General features: G+C 35.4%; 1 protein-coding gene across 1 annotated transcript; it reads left to right on the top strand.

Annotated features, from left to right (window-relative positions):
* Positions 1 to 849: 849 nt before the first annotated feature.
* On the top strand, positions 850 to 15,981 carry LOC145311778 (uncharacterized). Its single transcript, XM_080150766.1, has 20 exons — positions 850 to 981; positions 1,337 to 1,433; positions 1,769 to 1,836; positions 2,163 to 2,257; positions 2,468 to 2,658; positions 3,379 to 3,472; positions 3,782 to 3,933; positions 4,777 to 4,797; positions 5,699 to 6,361; positions 6,623 to 7,495; positions 7,634 to 7,840; positions 8,069 to 8,489; positions 8,617 to 8,701; positions 9,288 to 9,407; positions 9,643 to 9,784; positions 10,213 to 10,337; positions 11,220 to 11,464; positions 11,938 to 12,052; positions 12,919 to 13,006; positions 15,636 to 15,981. The coding sequence occupies exons 1-20, from the start codon at positions 892 to 894 to the stop codon at positions 15,800 to 15,802; spliced, it is 4,059 nt and encodes a 1,352-aa protein (XP_080006892.1). The 5' UTR covers positions 850 to 891; the 3' UTR covers positions 15,803 to 15,981.
* Positions 15,982 to 17,290: the final 1,309 nt, after the last annotated feature.

Genomic DNA, 17,290 nt, shown 5'->3' with positions numbered 1-17,290 from the left:
ATAGTAAATACTCTATTAACTTATGATGTTAGTTCTTATTGTTATTGTTGTCTTTATAGACATAGATGTTTTTGTCAAATTAAAAAATATACTTATATGTTAGGTCAATTTGAGTTATGTTGGGTTAACCCCATGTAGTGATTTAGGCCTCCTGCCAAGTTTAATGTTTATGATACTGTTTAATTTCTCCTAATTAAGAAATCTTTGTAAAGGCTTTATAATTGATTAATGAATGTTAGTTGAATAGTTAATTACTGTATAGCACTGGTCTGTTTGTTGACGTATCCTTGGTCTGTAAAGGACAAGTACTCAGAGCACACAAGGAAAATATCAAATATATTCATTATTTACCTCATTCAAACTATTGAAATATTTATATATAATAAAAATTAGGGTTTTTCATAGATTAATAGAGTGTAGATAATTTAATAAGTGCTTTAATTTATTTTATACATTTAGTACCTATGTGTCCACAATATCCTGCGAAATTAAAGAGGACTAGGAAAGTTTTTAGGCTATTTAGGAAAACACTCTTTAAAAATATGGTTAAAAAATCATTTTATTGTCCCAGTCATCTCTCATGTGCGACGTCCCTAGACGCTAGTGTAAGAAGCCACTAGTCTTAAATCAACAGATTGCAGGACATAAGATAAGAAGATTGAAATACATAATTTGATATTTTGTTTAAAAGGTGGTGCTCTCATCAAGCAGCAAATATTTCAGAGACTTTTTCAGGGATGTTCTTACGTTTAGGCCAAAAAAATATTTCTGCTATTGAGATAAATTGATTAAAAGTCGCGGATTTTTTTACTTCTAATTATATTTCTATGTTTAGATTTGTAAGTTTTTTGTGTGTTATGCTGTTTCTGTTTCTAAATATCGTTATAATGTATGAACACTTTCGCCAGGCATCAGCCAAATATTTCCATAATAGACCTGGACAAGGAACTAGAGCCTAATGATCTTAATCTCACTTTGGAGGTAAGATTTTAGTTATGAAAAAAAGATTACCTACTGCATTTTATCTTTTTATTTCTCTTTATGATCCTTTTAAATAAAACCAAAATCTCAAAGGAACCTGACCCCCAAAAGTTAAAAGATTTCGATTTTGCACACAAGTTGCTTTATGAAGTTCAATATGGAGTGATTTATAAAGAAATGGCGGTGGATTCGACCACCATCCCTAATCACCTTTTAAAATGTAAGACAAACTGGGAATGACAAATAGACCTCTGTAGGAACTCCGGCAATATTCCTGCTAGGGATGGAATTTTTAGTGTTTTCCCCTTTATTGGCATTTTTGTCCTTGTTCAATGTTAATTTTTTCATACTTAAGGACATCAAGTTGATAATTGGAATCCTATACTGCGTCGGAACTGTGGAAATATCCCCACTCAGAATAGAATCTCTACTGGTTTGCGCTCAAGTACTAGGTAGGATTTTAAACAGATTACTTTTTGACATAACATAATTGATTGATTTACTTCCAATTATGCTAAAAATATTAGTAGTAATGTGGATAAAAAAAAGGGGCGTTATCTTTTCCAGGGGCATTTTCTCTTTGAATGAAAAGGATGAAGTTCCATAAAATAGTCCTTCCCTGGACTTAAAAGAAGATTCACATATTGCAAAGGAGAACCATATCTGTCCAACAGTTAGGAAGATCCTGCGCTACACACACAGACATCCTGTTACTTTTATATAAGAATTATATTGTATTAGTCATTGGATGTTTCAATGTATACCTACAAGAACGCTTTGATTTTAGGCATTCCAACATTAATTTTGTTTCTGAAAAGAATCCGAGAATCAATCAACGAAACCAAGATTGTTAAGGTATTTTACATTTCTATAGTTATCTGCGTTTGTATAATCAAATAAGAAGATTATCTAAAAGATTGCTTTTGCTTAAAACATGTACCTGTACCAAACCTATTTCAAATCTAGTTAAAAAGTCTACAATATACATGTCTAATATCTATTTATTATATTGATTACTTGTGTGTCCTATCTAGTTCATAAAGTGTCAATCCATTTGCATGATCTTAAAGGACAGACAAACATATAGGAGGCAGCCTACCTTTTTATAATAGTATTACCTATAAATGTTTTTTTCTATATTATTTATTTTTGTGTATTTTGAATTTTCTTTTTTATATTAGGATGGACAATTATTATATTATGGAGGCAAATTGTTGGGTCCGAATACCTCCAGGTTTGACATGACAAATGTCTCTCCGCGGCATTCTGCGCACAGGTTCAGTAACATTTTCATTTATTAACTGTTTACCAAATAATTTACAAAAAAAATTTCGGAAATGATTTAAATTTGGTTTAAAATAAAATGACACAGTATTTTTTGAAAATTTGAAAAACAGTGTATTCCTCCTTATTATTTTCATATTTAATGCATACATTTTTAAATGAAAAACTATCTGGATAATATAATGTTTTCTTAACCTTTTAGGAGGCCAAGTGGTGGAGAAATGATGTACATCCTTTCTTCCCCAACCAGACAGGCCTTCCCTCCCCCGCCTGTTTCTGTTTCCCAATCCTTTCCTCTAAATCCCCCTCCTCCTCCCCCCAATCCTCCTCCCCCTTCTGTACAACATGGAGGACACAGTGGAGATGAGAGGCGGTCAGCTGCCACGAGACAAGGTACAATCAAATAAAAGAATATTTTCCGATTTATAAAAATATAGGACTCGTCCGTTGTTTGTAAAGGGAGGAGGCGGAAGTGACACTTTTTGAAACCAAAACTAAAAATCAAAGGAATTCAACTAAATAAAGAATAACAGCTTCGACATTTGGCATGGTAATTGCTTTAAAGAGGTACAATAAGGAGCTGTGAAGAAACGGTGGCGGAACCGCCGCTCCCGCCGAATAGTTTTTTTTTTGCCTTTTCTCGCCAAATTAGACATTTTTCAATCATCTGAGATAAACTTACTTTTTTCATAAAAATTTCCCTTATATTTTCACTTGATACTTAATATTTCAAACATGTCAATAATAATAAAAATCGCAAGTCTCAAGTGCAAGGGAAATACAAGTGAAATTTTTACGAAAAAAGTTTATCTCAGATGATTGAAAATTGTTAACTTTTGCGAGAAAAGGAAAAAAAGTTTCTTCACAATTCCATATTGTGCCTCTTTAAAGCAACTGCTATGCCAAATCTCAGAGCTGTAACTCTCTATTTAGTTGAGTTTCTTTGGCTCTTAGTTTTTGTTAAAAAAAGTGTCATTTCCGCCCCCTCCTTTACATATATATTTTGTAATTACTAAGTTACAATCGCAGTTTCATATATAAAGAAATTCCCCATCGCTTTAATATAAAAGATTAATTGTGTAATTCAATTCCTTAATATGTCCACTGTTAAAGGAGGTTTTCCCTTGCTTGACCTGTCGCTTGTGAAGCCCATGACCGCCAGCTGTGTCAATTCACCTGAGAGTCCGCATGAAAACAATAGCTCCAGGTAAAAATGTTAAATGTTTCTTAACTTTTACTTTAATCTTTACTGAAATATTTTAAGTGTTGTGTGTAGCACAGCTAAAAAGTTATGCTCGTCTATTTTTAATCTTATTTAATTGAAGATAGATTTTGTCCTAAATAATCATGACATTTACTCTGTGTGTGTGTGTGTGTGTGTAGCCATTATATCTTAGTGTTTGGACCTAGTAAGTAGTCATGGAGTAGGACAAGACACTTTTGTATACTAGCCACCATTACTGTATTTAATCATTGAAAAAAACCAGATTAATCATTTGAATATATTTTTTTACAGTTGGATGCCGTCTGGAACTCCAAGTCCTGTTCCTGGTCCCTCGGGTATAAATACTCGGAACCTGCAGCAACAGCAACAACCTTCAGCTGGAACTCTTCTCACCACAACCTCCTCTTCATGTAGATCAGATTCTACACCACCACCGCAACCAGGTAAATTATGGAAAAGATATGCTTCTTACAACAAGGAGGGGGGGGGGGGAAGTTCTGACACATTTGCGTAAACAGAGAGTATAGGCTTTATCTTTGGACTGAGAGGATAGGTTATAAAGGATAAAATCATTCTTATATGATGAATTTCCCCCAAATTTAAGATTTTTTGGATAGGCCTCCAGGTTCCGGAGCTCCAGGCCTCCAGGTGGTCTCTGTACAGGTAAAAATGAAAAAAAATATTTTTTTTAAAGAGTGAGATTTCAGCTTATGAGACAAAATATGTATGTTTTTTCTTCAAATATGTGAATAACAATCAAAAAGAAGCGTATTTTGTTTTATAAGTTAATCTCTAACTCTTCAAAAAAAAATCTCATTTTAAATTTTTACCTGTACAGAGACCACCTGGAGGCCTGGAGCTCCGGAACCTGGAGGGCTATCCAAAAAATCTTAAATCTGGGGGAAATTCATCATATAAGAATGATTTTATCCCTAATAACCTATCTTCTCAGTCCAAAGATAAAGCCTATACTCACTGTTTACGCAAATGTGTCAGAACTTCCCCCCCCCCCCCTTAACTTATTTTCAAAGCAATCAAAACAAGGTTTCTTACGGTCAAAGGGTTAGAAAGTTTAATAAAACACACTTAGTGTATTAAAGATATAAATTAATCTGTATTTACTAGTCACGCCAGGAAGTAAAATAAATTTAAAGAAATAAAAAATATTAAACTCATTTTTTATTATATAAATTATCAATCTTATTGTAAATATTTGGAGGCATATTATCGATTAGGGTGCATTAGAATGTTCATAAAAGTAAAAGCCAATATTTTTTCTTATATAGGTCCAAGTAGTAGGGGAGGAGGCAGGGTTGTCGAATTGGGCACTTTTTTTGATATTGGGCGGCCCAATTGCCCAAAAGGGTTTTGGGCGGGTTTTGGGCGCCCAAAAGTGGTTTTGGGCACCCTTTTTGGGCAAATGTCGTTAAAAGCATATAAAAAGGATATAAAATAGCCTAAAACCATACCTAGACTTATTATTAGAAATAAAATAGCCTAAAACCATCTCAGGACCTATAAAAGCTCCACTGGAAAAAGAAACCATATCGGTTCAGCAGTTAGCGAAATCCTTCTCTAGATACAAAAAAGCTTACTAATTTATATAGTTAACCAGCGGCTACGGCCCTAGAGGCCTCTAGGGGCACTTGAGGAGGGGAGAGTCAAATTTGATAATTCAATTATTATAGGTATTAGATTTGAAAAGAAAAAGTAAAAAAATTTTTTTGGGGGGGGAATATATTTTTTTTAGGGGGGGGTGGGTTTCCTCCCCCCATTTTTATTTTTAGTTCAAAAAATTTTTGGGGGAGTGTAATTTTTTTCTAGGGGCGATTTCTCTTAGGAGGGTGGTGGTACCCTCCCCCAAAATAGTTATAAACCTTCCCAGAACCTATGAGAAGCTACCCTGTTAAGGAGAAGCTACCCTGTTAACTAGAACCCGATCGGTTCAGCGGTTAGCGAGATCCTTCGGTACAAACACACAGACACACAAACAAACAGAAACACATCCTGTTACTTTAGTATAAGGATATCACCCAAAAAATAGGCCCGCTCCCCCCCTTTTTTTTTAACCCCCTCCCCTTTTTCTCTCCCCCTAAAAGGGGGGTGCCCAAAACAGCCCAAAAGGACCTTATATTGGGCGGCCCAAAACCGCCCGCCCAAAACTGCCCGCCCAAAAGCGCCCGCCCAAAATGACAACCCTGGGAGGAGGTGTAACCGACTCAATGTTAACCCACCAATCCAAGCAACGTCCACTCCTCAACATGCACCGTCGGTCAGTCTCAAGAATATCCAACTCCTCCTACTCCTCACTAACGCTCAACTGTCTACAATCACCGCAGCGCACCACATCAACAGCGGATTTATCCACCGATAACTTATTGCATCACCATAATCAACCAAGACGTATGAACAGTGTCAGCATGTTGGACGGAATTGATCCCAATTTACTAATGCAGTTGAATAACCTGCCCGCAAATCAACTTGATGATTTAGAGAATGTACTACTGCCGCATCTAACATCAGATGGACGTTCCTGTCAGCCGTCACCTAATGGAGATCATCTGTTGGATCTTCCTGGCATGGATATAAATGATGCTGACCAAAATAATGGCGGTAAAGATGGTAATCATCACATGGAAAATCAAAGGGATCATGACAGAATGAAATCACATAACAATTTGGCAATAACCCCTTCACAAACTTCAACTACTTTAACATCAACGTTATCAATGGGTGTAAGTAATGCACCATCTGTCAGCCAGTTCCATTCTTTTTCAACGCTTCCCTCCGTGTCTCCTCTACCAACTAATATTCGAGCAGCTTCAGCTGAAAGTAATCCAGATCCTTTTACTAGGAATCTTGGCTTTTCAGGTAACAATTTTAGCATGGGAGGGGGGGGGGGGTCACATGTACATTGTACCTTATTAGAAAGCAACAGTTAAGCCGAATTCCAGTTCTGTAACTCTATTGCTTGAGTTCTTTTGTGCATTAGGTTTTTTTCTTCAAAAATTGGCACAACCCTTCTCCCTTCATTATTTTTGAGCGTCTTTTTAAAGCGATGAATATTGCTTAAGTTACAACTATATTAGGTATTTATTTAATAAAAATAGAACTAATTTTGTTCTCGTATAGGCAATACACGAATTCTCTCGAGTACCCCCGCATGTTTGGATCTCTCAAGGCCCCATGATGGACAATTTCTCGCGCCAACTGAACGACCATTTAGGCCTCTATCCCGGGCACCCAGCAATCAAAGTGGGCATTCCAATAGTTTTCTCAACATTTCATCTCATTCATCAAGCAGAAGAGATATATCCCCACGTGCCAGATCTCCCAAAAGGGCCAGAGTTGTATCTCATCCCTCTGCAGCAGTAGAACCAATCCCATCACTCACCCCTGGAGTAAGATTAACTCCATATACCATATATGACCAAAGCCTGAACAAGCCAGTGCGTCTGACGCCCATGGGAAGTGTTGTGCTTGCCCCCCTTAACAATCTGTTGGCACCAAGTGCAATACACCTTCCATCAACTTCATCAGAAAATATATATACTTCTATTAACAACCTTGCCACTGTTAACAATACTAAACCTCCTGCTGACGATCATGAAACAGAAACTGACAGTTCCTCTGTAAAACAAAGTGGACAGTCAATCAGTAACCAAGCTAATAATGCTCAAATAATGGCTGACTTGTCAAATTTATCAATGGAACATGACAACAATGAACAACAAGAACCTCTGAATGAATCTCTTACCGATACTGGTAACATTGACGAAGAAATAAATACGGGAAACATAAGAGAATCTAATGTTAATCATATAAGCAATCAAGAATCCAACGTTGGTCCTTCAAATAACCAAGAATCTGCAATGAAAACCAGAAGTACAAATTCAGAAACGGAGATAAACAAAACTAATGATTGCCAACAAGTAATGCCTCCACATTCACAAGCTCCTTCAACCATGAGCCTAGCACCTGTTGTTTCATCACAATCAATTCCAGGTAAAAAAATATTTCTTATCGACATAAAGATATATAAATATGTCGAAGTAGATTAAAGGAATTTTCAATTTCAATTTAATTTTATTCGGACAAAAGTATTTAAATTTTATAACTAATTACAACACTTCTTATTCAAAGGTTGTTTGATCCAGCAAGCCGCACAGCCCTCTGGTGAGATAATAATGAACCTGGACCAAGTGTGTCCGACCGGCCAAAGAATGAAGTTCTCAGTACCTGGCGTGTCGCAGGCAGTCACGCTAAACTTTTCTGCCGAAGCTTTACAGGAAATGAAGAACGCGGCATTGAGAACTACGCGCGCAAATTTACATCCAGAACAAGGAACTTTACTATCCATAATTTTGTTTTGCGGGTTTTTTCATTACATGATTTGTTTGTATTTATAATTAACATTGAGTTTTTGAAAAATAAAACTCTAAAAACTTTCTTGCAATTAAATTTAGACATTGTAGGGACAGGACATTCTACGGTAAATTATTATGCATACTATCTAAATGCATGGTATACTTTATACCCTATAAAATGGATAATTGAATTTTGCTGCGGCAGGAACTTCATCAGCTGGTGCCGCTATCGCTGCTGCTGCCCCTGAAGCATCAACAGCACATCAAGATCATACAGCAAGCGAGTTTATTGACTACTCAAATCAATCTGAAGAGATATCCAGCAGTAGAGCTAACTTTGATAATGATGACTTACTCTGCGAAGATGAGCCTTGCTCAAACATTGAACCAGAAACAGAACAAGATGTTAATGACAATGATTCTTCTGAGCAGCAAGATCATGTTGCGACAAGGACAGAGAGTCCAGCAACTAAAAAGCAGAAAAAATCGCGGAAAAATTTAAGACAGAAGTTGAAGTCTAATAGGGCAACAAGAAGAGCTAAGTCTGGAGGTCATTCTGCGGAGGTGAAGTACAGCTGTACAGTCTGTGACAAGTCATTCCCTCAAGAACAGCAACTCATCAAACATCTCAGGTTTTTGTACAAACAGTTTTAAAGTAATCTCAAACCAGAAAAGAATATTTTAGTCCTTTTTCTTTTAACATGTTTTAAATCTAATCTATTTGCATTTACTGTATCGTTTTAATATTGAATATTTTAGATTTCATGTGAAGAAGATATTTACATGTGAGCTTTGTTGTAAAGTGTTTGATGATAGATGGAAATATGACAAGCACATGGAAGAGGTAAGACTATTTTTACAACTATTTTATGAATAAAACTATTTTAAAATATATAGCCACTATGGGTTGATGTGTGATGTCGTATGGGTAAGTTGCACTTGTACTGAACAGTCAACTTGTCAACTCAAGGCCAGACTCTTGGTCCTTCAGCTCATACCCGAAGTACAGTACCAATGGGTTAAAACCAGCTGAGCCAAAACTACTAAAAAATTATGTATCGTATCGTATTACGCACTATCTTCCATGAATAATGAAAAAAAATCCAAAAAAAAAAACAATGCAAGTTTTGTTGTTCCGGGGTCTGCGTCCCCTCGGGACCAGCAACACCAAAAGTAATCTTATAACCTTATTTTCTGCGGAAAGCCATTATAACAGGGGCTGTGATTTAGACAATTAATTCAATTTGAAATTCATGAAAATTAAATGTTTTGTTGGCGTAGAGTACCCAATTGAACACGGTTTTTTAATTAAACTGAAGCGAAGGGGAGAAATAAAAAAAGAGGGTTGTGGGGAAATTTTCACTTAGAATTGTTTATCAGAATAGCATTCCCTAGCATTATACAAGCTTATACAGACTTCTGCTTGTCAGGCGCATGACAAGAAGGAGGCCAACAAGTGTCCCGAGTGTGCCCAAATATTCTACCAGGCTACAGAACTTATGGCTCACATTCAAACTTGCCATCCGGAGAATAAGAATTTGGAATGTAAGGTAAGAAATACATAAAAGTATAAAAATTTTGGTTTAGTGTTATGCGTTTGTGAGACATGAAAACTAAAGACATTAAATATCGTTCCAACGACTTTATGAGAAAGAGTAAAGGTTGAAAAACCCTAAAAGAAGGCGTATCTTCTTACTGGGCACTAAAAATGTCGTGTAATAAAGGTTTTTGAATTTAAAATCTAAGATTTAGCTACCACCAATCATGCATTATCTATCTATTTAGATTTGTCACCTGAGCTTTAGTAGAAAGCATCAGCTGATCAAACACTTGACCACGTGGCATCCAAACTCTGACCTGCCTCTGTGCCAAATTTGTATGGAACTGTTTGAGGATAAAAATGAACAAGAACAGCACGAATGTTCAGGTAAACTAAAAATTTTAGGATGATGGATCTAATAAAAAATGATAAAAAAATAATATCTTGGTTGTGCGTAATTAACCAGTTACACCCTTGATATTAGCTTTAATAAGTGGGGTATGGGTTAATGTAACCATCTCGTAATCAGTGCACAAATGACACAAATGGGAGAGGTCAGGTTCGGATCTAGCCTTTACCAGGTCATACTTAAGATGTTAAAAATGGTACCTACTTACTTTAGCTTTATAAAGCAAGTAGCAAGTTGAGTAAAATGTTGGGGAAATGCCTTGGCCCTGAAACAGTCAAAATTAATAAAATACCATGCTCAATAAGGACGGACAGGCAAAGTGACATCTCCTTATATAATTATTTCATAGGCTGTTGCACCCTATGTTAGTGGCAAGTAATTTTCAATTACTGCTGAATTTGTTTAGGTGCTCAAGTGCAAAGCAACAAGATAGTGTGCCATAAGCACCCCACCCCCATGGAATTTGCCAACAAGGGGGACCTTGAGGAACATATGAAAACACAACATGATACAAGCTCAAAAGATTTACAGGTAGAAAAGATTGTTCTTTAAAAATCTTCCAGGAAATAGAGATCCATAGAAAAATGCATATTCATCAAACATTACAGCAAATGTATTGTTTAACAGTGTCTGGGGTTTCTAACTAGTGTAAGGTTTGGAAAATTTTTGTTAAAAAATCATATTTCTGTCATATTACAAAAAAATTAATTTCTACAAGTGCAACATAACTTGTTTATTTTATATCTTGAAATTTTTTCATTTTTAAGCATCCATCCACTCTTATTAAAATATCTTTTGGTATTGCTGCATGAAATTCATACAAATGAAAACATTGTAAATAGAATTTGAATTTGCACAAAGTAAGAAAACTCTCTGTTTGTTGTTGCATAAGTGATAAAGAAAGGGGTAGGTTTCTGGTAAAATCCGTAAAGGTTATGTGTTATGAGTTAAAAACAGTAGTAGAACGATAAAATTTATGTTAACTTAAAAAAAAAAATTGTCTATAGTTCTTTTCAATAAGAAATACATATATCGTTCTACTACTATTTTGAGCCTTAAAACACACACCTTTACGGATTCTACCAGAAACCTACACCTCTTTTTACGTATTAGAATTTCATTTGGGTATAATATTGACATAACAAATTTCCCCCACCCTCTCCACACCTCGGAAAATTAAATTAAAAATACTTTATGTCAAGACATTAGAGATCTTACTAAATATAGCAAACATCAGCAAGCATAGAAATACAAAATTATGCAATAATACATTAATATATCACCAAGTGCTACTTTTTAGTCCAGATCACAAATAATATATTTATCTCTAGCCGTAAAATTACTTCAGTCACATTTATGAAAAGATTTCTGTATTTTTTTGATAATAAAAAAAAAATATTTGATTTTATTTAGATCTCGTGTTATATCTGTCAGAAATCATTCCTACTGAGAAGCAACCTGTGGAGACACTTGAGAAATATTCACAATATGGAAACTGGAGGCAATACCAAGAAGAAGGAGTTCAACTGCAATACATGTGATAAGAAATTTTACTACAAGAATGATCTGACTCAACACATGGAAGTGCATAATACAGAGAAGAAGTACAAATGTGACACCTGCCATAGAACATTTTTATCCATGGCTAGGGCAACCAGGTAAAAAAAAATATTTTTAAACTTCTTTATTATACTGAAAGAAGAATGTGAGTGTTTACCAAAAGTGCATTGCTTCCATTCTCATAGAATTTACACCTTACATCTGATCTCCGTCTGAATAAAACTAAACCTGCCTTTTATGGAGCACACACAATAAACTAGCTACTTAAATATGTTCAAAAATGTACTGCTGAAATCAGGGAGAGATGGGACATAGGACTGTAAAAAACACTAGCACACAACGTATTCTAACCACGTTATCTTATTAGTTGGCATAATAACTTTGGGTACTTATTGAATAGTTATTGGTTATTTTCAATTTAATAGTGCCCAAACTTTTTAACCCAATAATAATCTGCAGAAGGGTTAATTTAATTCATTATTTATTGAAGCTTTACATTAATTTATCATTAACTGTCTTGTCAATTCAGATCACTGAATAAAACGTACAAATATTACTTATTAATTTGTAGGCATGGTAAAGAATGTCAACAGGAGTTTATATGTCAGCTGTGTGGTAAACAGTTGTCCTCAAGTGCCAAGCTCAGAGCGCACGGTCTCACTCACAGCGATGACCGACCATTCAAGGCAAACTACAATTTTAACTTTCAATTTGTTAGCTATAATATGTTGATTTTGGCATTACTTAACGTAATTGTTTGTTTGATATTACATTTTCCCAATATAGATTAAGATTTACATAATAAACTATTTTATGTTTTTTCTTCGTCTAAAATGTTTTAGGTAATCTTCGTTTTTTATGGATATACTTGTCCTCCCAAAAAATTAAGAATCTTGCAAAGGGGGGGTTTTTTAATGCAACCATCTCGTAATCAATGATTAAATGGCACTTAGAATTCGAATTTCGATCTGAAATTGTGCATGAATAATCCTTGGTAGGTCTATTTTCCCTAAATCGAACAAAAAGTTGGAAAAGTAACGGCTGGCGGCTCAGCCGTTTAGCCGTTTTTTGCCTATTTTCAGGGCAAATTCATCATTAATTACGTAGAAATCAACTTTTTAAAACATATTTTTGGTTTAATTCATGTTAAATGATAGCAATAACAGTTTTTTAAATTTCTAGTACCAACAGCTACCGGCTAGAACCGTTTGATAAGGTTTTAAAGCGAGATAAAGTATTATGTGGTGATAGGTTTCGTGACTAATATGCTCTTAAGATAGCAAAAAAATGGGAAAACAGCTAAGCCGCCAGCCGTTAGCCGTTACTTTTCCAACTTTTTGTTCGATTTAGGGAAAATAGACCTACTAAGGATTATTCATGCACAATTTCAGATCGAAATTCGAATTCTAAGTGTCATTTAATCATTGATTACGAGATGGTTGCATTAAAAAACCCCCCCTTTATTTTAAAAGTATTTGAAACAAGGATGTAATAATTGCATAGTAAGGACAGCAAAGCTTTGTAACGAATTGTAGAACATTGTTGTCTGTAGTGTGTGTTCTGTGAGTGCAAATTTAAGGAAAAACGGAGCCTTATCAGCCACGTAAAAAAGAAACACGAAAAAGAAGACATTGAAGAAGGTTAAATTTTATATTTATGAGCAGAGAAAGGGGGGGGGGAAATGTGGTGACTCGTCACACGACATACCAGCAATTTTATTTTGGGTGCTACTCCCTTAGTTTTAGAGATAATTGGATGAAATCTTTTGGGCTGGGTCACTAATTACCCCAACTATTGGTATCTTTCAAAAAAAACGGCGGCGGGACCGCCGCTCCCGCCGCCGTTTTCCGCCGCCACCAAAAAAAATTTTTTTTTTGCATTTCTCACCGAATTAGTCCATTTGAAATCATTTGAGACCATGTTATTTTTTTCAAAAATTTTTCCCCTTACAAGCAACCCTCCTGGGGGACTTAGTCATTTTTTTCAAATTCTCGTTTATGAAGGTATATCTTAAATACAGTAATTCTCCTGTGATTTTGAAGATATTGAAACAAAATCTTTTTAGGTTGGTAAGTAAAAAATATTTGAATTAAGAAAACGGCGGTGGGAACGCCGCTCCCGCCGTCCGCCGCCGTTTTTCGCCGGCACCAAAAAAAATTTTGCATTTCTCGCCGAATTAGGCCATTTGGAATAATTTGAGACCATGTTATTTTTTTCAAAAATTTTTCCCACTACAAGCAACCCTGCGGGGGGACTTTCAAATTTTTTTCAAATTCTCGTTTATGAAGGTATATCTTTAATACAGTATGCTACTCCCTTAGTTTTAGAGATAATTGGATGAAATCTTTTTGATTGTGTCACTAATTACCCCAAGTTTTGGTATCATTAAAAAAACGGCAGAAGCACCGCCGCTCGTTTATGAAGGTATATCTTAAATACAGTAATTCTCCTGTGATTTTGAAGATATTGAAACAAAATCTTTTTAGGTTGGTAAGTAAAAAATATTTGAATTAAGAAAACGGTGGTGGGAACGCCGCTCCCGCCGTCCGCCGCCGTTTTTCGCCGGCACCAAAAAAAAAATTTCTCGCCGAATTAGGCAATTTTGAATCATATGAGACCATGTTATTTTTTCAAATTTTTTTAGGGGGGGGGGGGGCGGTGGCGGAAAACGGCGGCGGCGGATGGCGGGAGCAAGGTTGCTTGTAAGGGGAAATTTTTGAAAAAAATAACTTGGTCTCATATTATTCCAAATTGCCTAATTCGGCGAGAAAAAATTTTTTTTGTGGCGGCAGAAAACAGCGGCTGACGGCGGAAGCGGCAGTTCCGCTGCAGTTTTCTTAATTCAAATATTTTTTACTTACCAACCTAAAGAGATTTTGTTTGAATATCTTTAAAAGCACAGGAGTAGCTCTGAATTTAAGATATACATTGATAAATGAGAATTTGAAAAGTCCCCCCGCAGGGGTGCTTGTAAGGGGAAAATTTTTTGAAAAAAATAACATGGTGTCAAATGATTCCAAATTGCCTAATTTGGCGAGAAATGCAATAAAAAACTTTTTTTTGGTGGCAGCGGAAAACGGCGGCGGACGGCGGGAGCGGCGGTCCCGCCGGCATTTTTTATTCAAATATATTTTTACTGACCTACCTAAAAAGATTTTGTTTCAATATCTTTAAAAGCACAGGAGTAGCACTGAATTTAAGATATACCTTGATAAACGAGAATTTGATAAGTCCCCCCGCAGGGGTGCTTGTAAGGGGAAAAATTTTTGAAAAAAATAACATGGTCTCAAATGATTCCAAATTGCCTAATTCGGCGAGAAATGCAATAAAAAAATTTGTTTTGGTGGCGGCGGAAAACGGCGGCGCGCGGGAGCGCCGTTTTTTTTAAAGATACTAATAGTTGGGGTAATTAGTGACCCAGCCCAAAAGATTTCATCCAATTATCTCTAAAACTAAGGGAGTAGCACCCAAAATAAAATTGCTGGTATGTCGTGTGACGAGTCACCACATTTCCCCCCCCCCCCCCCTTTGACAAGGGTTTGTAATCTTTGGGTGGCTTAAGGAATTTCATTGCTAGACTTTTTTGGTGGGGGGGGGGGGGGTCATTTTTTTCTAGTGGTGATTTTTCTTGAGAATTAATTATAAACCTTCCTAGAACCTATGAGAAGCTACCCTGTAAAGGAGAACCATATCGGTTTATTGGTTAGCGAGATCCTTCGGTACAAACACACACACAGACAGAAATCTTTTACTTTATTATAAGGATCTCTAATTCTAAAGCTTTAACATATATTTTATTTGATTCAATAATATATCTCAATGCTATTATATTTTTGGATATATTGGTTGTCTTATTACGAAATACCCTTGGCTAATTTAGTTAGATAGTTTAAAGTTAGTACGTTTTTTTATCTCTTTTTTTAAAAATACACTATTCTAAGACATTAAGATATATTTCGATTTTAGCGATCATTTTCAATTCTTTTTGTCTCTTGTAGAAGGGAATCAAGCAATATTAGAATGGACGTTTTAAAAATTTGGTTGTAGAATCAATTTGCTATAGGATTAAAGATGATTTTGAAATTCTAGCCTCTATTGGGGGGGTAATAGACTATTATTGATAGGATTTTTATACACTAAATCCACTCCTTATTTCTATGCCTACAAAGCTTTCCAGAAAATCACAAATTATCAATTTTGACATTTCTATTACCTTTTGCTTTAGTGAAACAAATTAATACTAAAGATATGCAAACATTAATGATTTAGGAAAATCCAGAGAAAATGAAATTATTGACGAACACGAAACTGTTGAAGAAGATGTAACTGAAACACTAACAACAGGCCAGGACGAATCGAGTGAAACTGTACAAAATACTGATGATAACAATACTCACAATACAACTGATGATGCTCAAAATGTACAACAGATGTAAATACAAATCGGAGAACTTTTATAAAAAAACTGATGGTAGATTTTATTCTCCATTTAAAAAAAATCATTTTTTAAAATATTATTTTTCAAGGCATATTATTTTGAAACTGTCTTGTCATGCTTACATCTTTTTTAGTCTTTGAATCTTTTTAAACTGGTGATTTTTTAGTAGCGAAGCTACTCTATAATTCACTTTGTCCGTCCGTCAGTCCGTCAGTCAGTCCGTCAGTCAGTCCGTCAGTCCGTAACGCTATGGGGGAAATGGGATTTACTCAGCTCCTATAAAAGATAGAATGCTGAAATTTTTTGACAACATTCCCATCATTAAGGAGCACAATTGACTATAAAACATCATTGGCGCTCGGACCGATTTTTAGCAGGTTTTAGGCTATTTTTATATTTTTCACATTTTTCTCCATATCTTCAGTGTTTATGGTCCGATTTTAAAAATTTTTTCAGTTACAGATATCAAAATTAAATTTCCCGTCGTTTAAAGGAACAACCATGAAGGCCAGACTGCCTTTTCAGCAGGTTTTAGGCTATTTTTATATTTTTCACATTTTTCTCCATATCTTCAGTGTTTATGGTCCGATTTTCAAATTTTTTTAGTAGCGAAGCTACTCTATAATTCACTTTGTCCGTCCGTCAGTCCGTCAGTCAGTCCGTCAGTCAGTCCGTCAGTCCGTAACGCTATGGGGGAAATGGGATTTACTCAGCTCCTATAAAAGATAGAATGCTGAAATTTTTTGACAACATTCCCATCATTAAGGAGCACAATTGACTATAAAACATCATTGGCGCTCGGACCGATTTTTAGCAGGTTTTAGGCTATTTTTATATTTTTCACATTTTTCTCCATATCTTCAGTGTTTATGGTCCGATTTTAAAAATTTTTTCAGTTACAGATATCAAAATTAAATTTCCCGTCGTTTAAAGGAACAACCATGAAGGCCAGACTGCCTTTTCAGCAGGTTTTAGGCTATTTTTATATTTTTCACATTTTTCTCCATATCTTCAGTGTTTATGGTCCGATTTTCAAATTTTTTTAGTAGCGAAGCTACTCTATAATTCACTTTGTCCGTCCGTCAGTCCGTCAGTCAGTCCGTCAGTCCGTAACGCTATGGGGGAAATGGGATTTACTCAGCTCCTATAAAAGATAGAATGCTGAAATTTTTTGACAACATTCCCATCATTAAGGACCACAATTGACTATAAAACATCATTGGCGCTCGGACCGATTTTTAGCAGGTTTTAGGCTATTTTTATATTTTTCACATTTTTCTCCATATCTTCAGTGTTTATGGTCCGATTTTAAAAATTTTTTCAGTTACAGATATCAAAATTAAATTTCCCGTCGTTTAAAGGAACAACCATGAAGGCCAGACTGCCTTTTCAGCAGGTTTTAGGCTATTTTTATATTTTTCACATTTTTCTCCATATCTTCAGTGTTTATGGTCCGATTTTCAAATTTTTTTCAGTTATAGATATC

Source organism: Acartia tonsa, chromosome 2, assembly GCF_053477335.1.
Source record: "Acartia tonsa isolate MP-2025a chromosome 2, ASM5347733v1, whole genome shotgun sequence".
NCBI classification, from domain to species: Eukaryota; Metazoa; Arthropoda; class Copepoda; order Calanoida; family Acartiidae; genus Acartia; species Acartia tonsa.
Note: the sequence above shows the minus strand (reverse complement) of the source record. Positions and strands in the feature narration are given on the sequence as shown.

Bases quoted from the DNA above. Each gene is read 5' to 3' on its own strand.
- LOC145311778 (XM_080150766.1), top strand. From the start codon at position 892: ATGAACACTTTCGCCAGGCATCAGCCAAATATTTCCATAATAGACCTG. The intron at 2,659-3,378 runs GTACAATCAAAT...CCACTGTTAAAG, and splicing joins GTCAGCTGCCACGAGACAAG to GAGGTTTTCCCTTGCTTGAC. The intron at 13,007-15,635 runs GTTAAATTTTAT...TTAATGATTTAG, and splicing joins AAAAGAAGACATTGAAGAAG to GAAAATCCAGAGAAAATGAA.